The sequence below is a fragment of the Jaculus jaculus genome, chromosome 9, assembly GCF_020740685.1.
Source record: "Jaculus jaculus isolate mJacJac1 chromosome 9, mJacJac1.mat.Y.cur, whole genome shotgun sequence".
Lineage (NCBI taxonomy): Eukaryota > Metazoa > Chordata > Mammalia > Rodentia > Dipodidae > Jaculus > Jaculus jaculus.
This window is the reverse complement of record NC_059110.1, coordinates 97,400,160-97,409,075: the sequence shown is the minus strand read 5'-3', so window position 1 is coordinate 97,409,075 and position 8,916 is coordinate 97,400,160. Positions and strand designations below refer to the sequence as shown.

Here is an 8,916-nt window from a genome sequence, read left to right as displayed (position 1 = left end):
ATGCTCTAGTTTCCAGCCCACGCCGGCTTCGGCTGGCTTTCTGCGCATGTTTCTGCCCGTAGCTGGGCTCCTGGAGATGGTACTACGCATGTCCAGTGCCCACAGTTTGGCTTCACGGGAACGCCGTACGCATGCGCCGACGCTGAAACTTGAGAAGCCAGTCCAGGGCCTAGGCGCAGACGCACTGAGCCTAAGCGGCCGGTGATGGCGGCAGTGGCGGCGGTGGCTGCGGCGGGTCCGGGCCCATGAGGCGACGACGGAGGCGGGACGGCTTTTACCCAGCGCCTGACTTCCGAGACAGGGAAGCTGAGGACATGGCAGGAGTGTTTGACATCGACCTGGACCAGCCAGAGGACGCAGGCTCTGAGGATGAGCTGGAGGAGGGGGTGAGGCCCGGGGAGGGGGAAGGGGCCCGAGGTGACAGGGCCGGGGGCGGCGGCGCGGGCCCAGGAAGCGGCGCTGTGTCCTGGGGCGTGGAGAGCCGGGGCGGCGCGGGCGAGACGCGCGCACGTAGTGTTGCCCAGGCGCCGCCAGGGCCGAGCCGGGGAGGCAGCGGGCGGGGTGGACCTGGCCCGAGGTGAGGCCTCTGCGGGGCTCGCAGGTGCAGCTCTCGCCCGGAGCCTTAGACCAGCGCAGCGCCGAGCCATCTGTGGATGCAGAGACCCGGAGACAAGTCCCGAGGTCGGCTTCTGGAGCTGTTGGTCTTCAGTGTTGGCGGTGTTGTGCTTGTGCATTCGGGGGGTGGGGGAGTGGGGAGAGCCAGTCTTGCTCGGTGTCGTCCCCCCCCCCCCCCGCTCGCTTCCCGTTAAGTGCAAGCGAAGCGCCGGAGGGTTCCCTTTGGAGTGTGTTAAGATTCCCAGTATTCAATCTTCAGACTTTTCCCACAACCATCTCTCCTGTCGGCCTGTCGCTTCTCTCCTAGGAAGCGCTCAGCTGTTAGAAGTGACAGCTGAAAACTTCTGTCGGGAGTAGTACTGCCGCTGCTGTTTCAGCCAACCAGGAGTTTTATTTCGGGAGCAAGGGGGCTCTGCCGCATCTACCCAGGGTTTGTTTGTTTTGCCTTTTATTTTTAACCCTCTTCCGTGTGACTTTTTAAAGAGAAACATTCATAATGACACACGGCATTTGTAAGTTAATTCCCTTCCAATTAAAGATGTCTATATATTTTTTCAGAATAATTTATGTAATTTTAGGGTGGTGGAAAGAAAAGAGTGTTGACAGCTGTGATTTTGCTTGCCAGAAATAAATTGCTTGAACAGAGACTTGTGAATAGTGGCGTGAGGGCTTTCCTTGCTGAAATTTAGGGTGCTAAGTTTAGAATTTTTGTTCCTAATGCACAATCTTAGTTTTAAAAATTCCACTGCCTTAGTAGTTTACTCTTAATAGAACATCATTTTTTTTTTCCTAAGGTATATTTATTGAAGAAACACAAATTGTATTGAAGTTTAAAAGTGTCAAGCTAAAGCGTTTATTCACGACAAATGAAAACCTCATGGTCCTAAACTCCATATGAATACATGGGTTTGTGACTGCTACCAGCTGTTTGCTGCAACTGCATAGGGGCTTCCTTTTCTTCTTAGGACACCCTAGTTTTCCTCCTATGGCAAGTAAATTGTGCCCCACTGCTGACAAAAAGATGAAATGTGGGCTGGAGAGATGGCGTAGCAGTTAAGGCATTTGCCTGCAAAGCCAAGGGACCCAGGTTCGATTCCCCAGGACCCATGTAAGGCAGCTACACAAGGTGGCGAAGGCATCTGGAGTTTGTTTGCAGTGGCTGGAGACCCCAGTGTGCCTATTCTCTTTCCCTCTCAAATAAATAAATAAAAATAAAACTTTTTAAAAAGTTGAAATGTTATATATAAAGAACTTCGAACATTTGATGGAATTAAGTGGTTTAAAAGTAGTTCTGTTCTTGTCATAACTAGTTGACTCAATCCAAACCATACAATTTAGAAGGTGCACATTGAGAAAGAAATGTGTTCTTTTTTTTTTTTTTTTGTGGCTTTTGAGTTCACAGTGATTCTACTACCTCTTCCTACCTCTGCTTTCCAAGTGCTGGAATTAAAGGTGCGTGCTACCATGCCTGGCCTAAACTCACATAAAAAAAAATTTTAATTTTATTTATTAGAGAGATAGGGAGAGAGGGAATGGGCATGCTGAGGTTTTCAGCCACTGCAAACTCCGGGCACATGCGCCACCTTGTGCATCAGGCCTGTGTGGGTACTGGGGTATTGAATCTGCTAAGTCATCTCTCCAGCCCCTAAATGCACTTTTTTTTTTTTTTTTTTTTTGGTAGGGTCTCACTCTAGCCCAGGTTGAACTGGAATTCACTATGTAGTCCCAGGCTGGCCTCAAACTCACAGTGATCCATCCACCTCTGCCTCTTCAGTGCTGGGATTAAAGGCGTGCACCACCGTGCCCAGCTTAAATTCACTTTTTATTGAAAGAGAGAGAGAGGGAGAATGGGCATGCCAGGCCTCCAGCCACTGCAAACAAACTCCAGATGCATGCATCACCTTGTACATCTGGCTTACGTGGGTCCTGGGGAATCTAACCAAGGTCCTTTGGCTTTGCAGGCAAGTACCTTAACTGCTAAGCCATCTTGCCAGCCCTAAACTCACATTTTGAAAAATTTATTTAATTACTCATTTATTTGAGAGAGAGAAAGAGGCAGATAGAGAGAGAGTGGGCACACCTTGGCTGCCAGCCACTGCAAAAAGAACTTCACCTTTGGGCATCTGGCTTATGTGGGTACTGGGAAATGGGTCTTTAGGTTTCTCAGGCAAGTGCCTTAACTGCTAAGCCATTTCTCCAGCCCTAAGCTCACTTAAAAAATTATTTATTTATTTGTTTCGATTTGAGACAGAGAGAATGGTTGTGTCAGAGCCTCATGTGCCAACTTGTGCATCTGGCTAATGCAGGCACCTTAACTGTTAAGCCATCTCTCCAGCCCCTAAACTCATTTTTTCCTCTTTTTTTTTTTTTTTGGGTTTACCAAAGTAGTGTCTCATTCTAGCTCATGCTGACCTGGAATTCACCATGTAATCTCAGCGTGGCCTCGAACTTTCAACAATCCTCCTACCTCGGTCTCCTGAGTGCTTAAACTTACATTTTTATGTGGCACTCTAGTTTGCCTTTTCATCAAACACTACAAACACTAAATACAATTTAAAAATCTATACAGGAGTACTTTGATGATATATGCCATCCTCTGGTCAGTTATATTGGTGCCGGAGGGCAGGGGAGGAAACAGAATAGGAGAGTTGCTTTATAACTTCATTTGTGGAACTGATAGAATTTCCTCCTTTGGGTTGGAGAGATGGCTTACCAGTTAAGGCACTTGCCTGCAAAGCCAAAGGACCCAGGTTCAATTCCCCAGTACCTATGTAAGCCAGCTGCACAGGGTAGCACAAGCATCTGGAGTTTGTTTGCAACAGCTGAAGGCCCTGCATGCCCATTCTGTCTGTCTGTTTCTCTCTCTCTTCCTTTTTCTATCTCTCTCTCTCTCTCAATAAATAAATAATATTTGTTTTTCGAGGTAGGGTTTCACTCTAGTCCAGGCTGACCTGGAGTTCACTATAATCTCAGGGTGGCCTTGAACTCACAGCGATCCTCCTACCTCTGCCTCCTGAGTGTTGGGATTAAAGGCATGCGCCACCATGCCCAGCTTAAAGTAAATACTTTTCTTAAAAAATGAAGTCATTTGCTGGGCATGGTAGTGCACACCTTTAATCCCAGCACTCGGGGGTGGGGGGCAGAGGTAGGAGGATTGCCATGAGTTTCAGGCCACCCTGAGACTACATAGCAAATTCCAGGTACCTGGTAGAGCAAGACCCTATCTTGGGCGGGGGGGGAGTCATTAATTAAAAAAAAAAGTTTAGGGCTGGAAAGATGGCTTAGCAGTTAAGCACTTGCCTGTGAAGCCTAAGGACCCCTGTTCTAGGCTCGATTCCCCAGGACCCATGTTAGCCAGATGCACAAGGGGTCACATGCATCTGGAATTCGTTTGCCGTGGCTGGAGGCCCTGGCACGCCCATTCTCTCTCTCTCTCTTTCTCTGCCTCCCTTTCTCTCTCTGTCACTCTCAAATAAATTGAAACAACAACAACAAATATATATATAAAAGTTTAGATCCCTTTGGACATACACAGTATGTGACCTCTAGAAGAAATTGATATTTTTTTCTTTGAAGTAAAATGAGGGTTACATGTAATAAAGAATATAAATTAAGTATTCTTAAATTATGCTATTGTTGGAGATATGGCTTAGCGGCTAAGGTATTTGTTTGCAAACCCAGGTTCGATTACCTAGTACCCACATAAGCCAGATGTACAAGGTGGTACATGTGCCTGGAGTTTGTTTGCAGTGGCTGGAGGCCCTGGCACACTCCTTCTCTCTCTATCTGCCTCTTTCTCTCTCTAGTAAATAAATGTGAAAAATTAAAAAAAAAAAAAGTATGCTGGGCTGTATTCCTTTATTCCTAGCACTCAGGAGGCTGAGGTAGGAGGACCACCTGGGCTTGGAGTAAGACTACCTTAAAAAAAAAAGCTGGGATATTGAACAGTTCACTAATTCATAGGCAATAGCTTGCCAGTATTATTTTCATGCTTTCCCCACAGATATGCCTAGACTTAATAATAAATACAATTTTGAAAAAAGTGCTGGGCTGGAGAGATGGCTGAGTGGTCAAAAGTACTTGCTTGCAAAGCTTTCCAGACTAGGTTCAATTCCCCAGTACTCAAGTAAAACCAGACAATCCAGAAGCATAGGCACGTGCTTCTGGAGTGTATTGGCACTGTCAAGAGGCTGTGATGCTTCCATACACATGCTCTCTCTGTCTCACTATCAAATAAAAATATTTAAAAGAAAATAGAAATGCTGCCAAGCATGGTGGCTCATGCCTTTAATCCCAGCACTCAAGAGGCAGGGGTAGGAGGATTGAGACTACAGATAAATTCCAGGTCTGCCTGGGACTAGAGTGAGACCCTAACTACCTCAAACCCACCTCAAAAAAAAAAGTATATTTTTTCTAATTTAATTTAATTTTTTTTTTCAGGGTGGGGTCTCACTCTGGCCAAGGCTGACCAGGAATTCACTATGTAGTCTTACGCTGGTCTTGAACTCATGGCAGTCCTCCTCCTACTGCCTCCTGAGAGCTGGGATTAAAGGCATGCACCACCATGCCCGGCTTTTATTTACTTGAGAGGCAGATAGAATGTGCATGCCTTGGTCTCTAGCCACTGCAAATGAACTCCTGACATGCACGTGCCACCTTGTGCATTTGGTTTATGTACTGGGGAATTGAACCTGGGTTCTTAGGCTTCACAGGCAAGCGCCTTAACCGATAAGCCATCTCTCCAGCTCACATGGTTTATTTTTGTTATTTTTTGTTTGCTATTTTATTTATTTACTTGTGCATGTATGGGTGTGTGTGCCATGGTGCACACGTAGAGCACAACTTAGAGGCAGGGTTTCTTGGTACTGTAAATGAACTGCCAGGGTGCAAAACAAATATCACACTAGCTGGTTTGCCAGCTTCAGATTCAGGCACAAGTTGGGGTCACACATGTGCATCATTGTGCATCTAGCTTTCTGTGGGTGCTGAGCAATTGAACCTAGGCTGATAGACTTTACTTTAACTGCTTTAACTTTAACTGCTAAGCCAGCACCCCAAACCCTCCCACTTTTTTGAGAGAGAGAGAGAGAGATTGGCTGCACCAGGGCCTCCAGTTGCTGCAAACGAACTTTGTGCTACCTTGTACATCTGGCTTACCTGGGTCCTGGGGAGTTGAACCTGGGTCTCCTGGGTCTTTTGGCTTTGCTGGCAATTGCCTTAACTGCTAAGCTATCTCTCCAGCCCTAAAGATATTTTATTTATTTGAGAGAGAGGAGAAAGAGAATGAGAATGGGCATACCAAGCCTCTTGCTACTGCCAATGAACTCCCGACATCCACCACCTTGGGCATTTGGCTTTACATGGGTACTGGGGAGTTGAACTCAGGTCCTAGGTTTTCATGGGCAAGCGCCTTAACTGCTGAGCCATTTCTCCCCCTTTTTTCTAGCCCAGACTGACCTGAAACTCAACTGTGTAATTCAGGCTGGCCTGGCCTTGAACTCATGGTGATTCTCCTCTCCCTCTCCCAAGTGCTAGGATTAAAGGTGTGAGCCACCATATCCAGCTCTGTCCCTCTGTCCTTCTCTCCTTCCCTTTGTTTCTTTCTGTCTTTCTTTCTGTTTGTTTGTTTTTTGAGGTAGGGTCTCACTCTGGTCCATGCTGTCCTGGAATTCTATATAGTCTCATGGTGACCTCAAACTCACAGCAGTCCTCTTACCTCTGCCTCCCGAGTGCTGGGATTAAAGGCGTGCGCCACCATGCCTGGCTTGTCTATCTTTTTTTGAGACTGGGTCTTTCATTGGCTTGGAATTCAATTAGGTTCAATTATCTGGCCAGCAAGCCCCAGGGATCTACCTGTTTCTACTTCTTTAGTCCTGGGATTACAAGCTTGCCCTACCATGTGGGTTCTGGGCATCAAATTCGGGTTCTCATGTTGGTGCAAGGCAAGCAATGACAACTTTACTGACTGAGTGGTCTTCCCACTCTATCCCTCCCCCCCCACCTCACCTTCTTTTTTCTTTCCAGTGCTGGGGATTGAGCCCAGGACCTTGCTTATATTAGACAAGTTTTCTATCACCAGCAATACCCCAAGCCCTGAATCATTGTGGTTTTAATTTTTTTAGGTATTTAAAAGTTGTTTTTTTGTTGTTGTTTTTTTTTTTTAGTTAAAAAAATATATTTATTTGAGAGAGAGGCAGAGAGAATGGGCTCACCAGGGCCTCCAGCCACTGCAAACAAACTCCAGATGCATGCGCGCCCCTTTGTGCATCTGGCTTACGTGGGTACTGGGGAATTGAACCTGGGTACTTTGGCTTTGCAGGCAAATGCCTTAACCGCTAAGCCATCTCTCCAGCCCTTCTTTCTTTCTCTCTCTTCCTTTCCTTCTCTCTTTCTTTCTTTCTTTCTTTCTTTTTTAAAGCTTTTTGAGATAAGGCCTCACTCTAGCTCAGGCTGACCTGGAATTCACTGTCATCTCAGGGTGGCCTCGAACTCATAGTGATCCTTCTACCTCTGTCTCTCAAGTGCTTGGATTAAAGGCGTGTGTCACCATGCCCAGTTTAAAAGTTTTTTTTTTTTTTAAGTTTTTTTTTTTTGTTCATTTTTATTTATTTATTTATTTGAGAGCAACAGACACAGAGAGAAAGACAGATAGAGGGAGAGAGAGAGAATGGGTGCGCCAGGGCTTCCAGCCTCTGCAAACGAACTCCAGACACGTACACCCCCTTGTGCATCTGGCTAACGTGGGACCTGGGGAACCAAGCCTCGAACCGGGGTCCTTAGACTTCACAGGCAAGCGCTTAACCGCTAAGCCATCTCTCCAGCCCAGTTTTTTTTTTTTTTTTTTTTAATACTTATTTGTGAGGGGAGAAAGAGAAAGTAAGTATGGGCACTCCAGGGCCTATTGCCTCTGCAAATGAACTCTAGACACATACACCACTGTGTACATCTGCCTTTACGTGGGTACTGAAGCATTGAACCTGGGCCTGAAGGCTTTGGAGCAAGCACTTTTAAGGCTGAGCCATCTTCCCAGCCTAAAAATATTTATTTATTATGGGTGTGCTAGGGACTCTTGCTATTGCAGATGAACTCTTGACCCATGTGCTACTTTATGCATCTGGCTTTATGTGGTTACTGGGGAATCAAACCTAGGCCAGCAGGCTTTGCAAGCTAGCACTTTTTGCCCCTGAGACACACACACACACACACAGAGAGAGAGAGAGAAATGGGTGTGCCAGGGCCTCTAGCCACTGCAAATGAACTCCAGACCCATGCACCACCATATGCATCTGGCTTACATGAGACTGGGGAACCAATTCTGGGTCCTTAGACTTTGAAGGTAAGCACCTTAACCTGCTAAGCCATTTCTTCAGCCCCAGCCCTTTTTTTCTTTTTGAGGTAGGGCTTCACTCTAGTCCAGGCTGACCTGGAATTCACAATGTAGTCTCAGGCTGGCTTCGAACTAACGCTATCCTTCTACTTCTGCCTCCCAAATGCTGGGATTAAAGGCATGTGCCACCACACCTGGCTACTGAAATTTTTTTTTTTGGTTTTTCAAGGTAGGGTTTCACACTAGCCCAGGCTGACCTGGAAATCACTATGTAATCTCAGGGATGGCCTTGAACTCACGGTGATCCTCCTACCTTTGCCTCCCGAGTGCTGGGATTAATAAAGGTGTGCATCACCACTCCAGCATCCTGCAAATTCATATACATTTTAAAATACATTTATTTATTTGACAGAGAAAGAGAGAGAGAGACTGAGAGAATGGGCACGATCCCTTTTGCATCTGGCTAACGTGGGTCCTGGGGAATCGAACCTGGGTCCTTTGGCTTTGCTGGGAAATGCTTTAACTGCTAAGCCATCCCTCCAGCCCTCATATGTTTTAAATTTAAAGTTGCAACTAGTTATTGAGATGAGCTAGTTTGAAACAGTATGCCCCTCCCCCATCCCCCAGGGTTTTGCTCTAGCTCAGGCTGACCTGGAATTCACTATGTGGTCTCAGGCTGGTCTCAAACTCACAGTGATCTTCCTACCTCTGCCTCCCAGTGCCGGGATTAAAGGTGTGCACTACCATGCCCCACTGAAAACAGTGTATCTTACATGATGCTTTGGGTGAGCAAGATTCTGTTTTACCATAGTAGCACACTGAAAAAACATTGAATGAGTCATAAAACCTAAAACAGCAGGGAAAATTTGTGAATAAAGAATTTCTTGCTGAAGAAATGTTGTCAGTATGCACTGCATAATGTTATCCAGCTAATTTCTTGTGACACTGCTAAAGTAAGTCAGTAGTGAGCAGCA

At 46.3% G+C, this 8,916-nt stretch overlaps 1 protein-coding gene across 1 annotated transcript in view; it reads left to right on the top strand.

The window, feature by feature from the left end:
• Positions 1–194: 194 nt before the first annotated feature.
• Rps6kb1 (ribosomal protein S6 kinase B1) overlaps positions 195–8,916 on the top strand; it is a 45,773-nt gene continuing 37,051 nt past the window's right edge. The window contains exon 1 of the mRNA XM_045158025.1: positions 195–386. Coding sequence (XP_045013960.1) covers positions 246–386 — 141 coding nt within the window. The 5' untranslated portion in view covers positions 195–245. The remainder of the gene's footprint in view (positions 387–8,916) is intronic.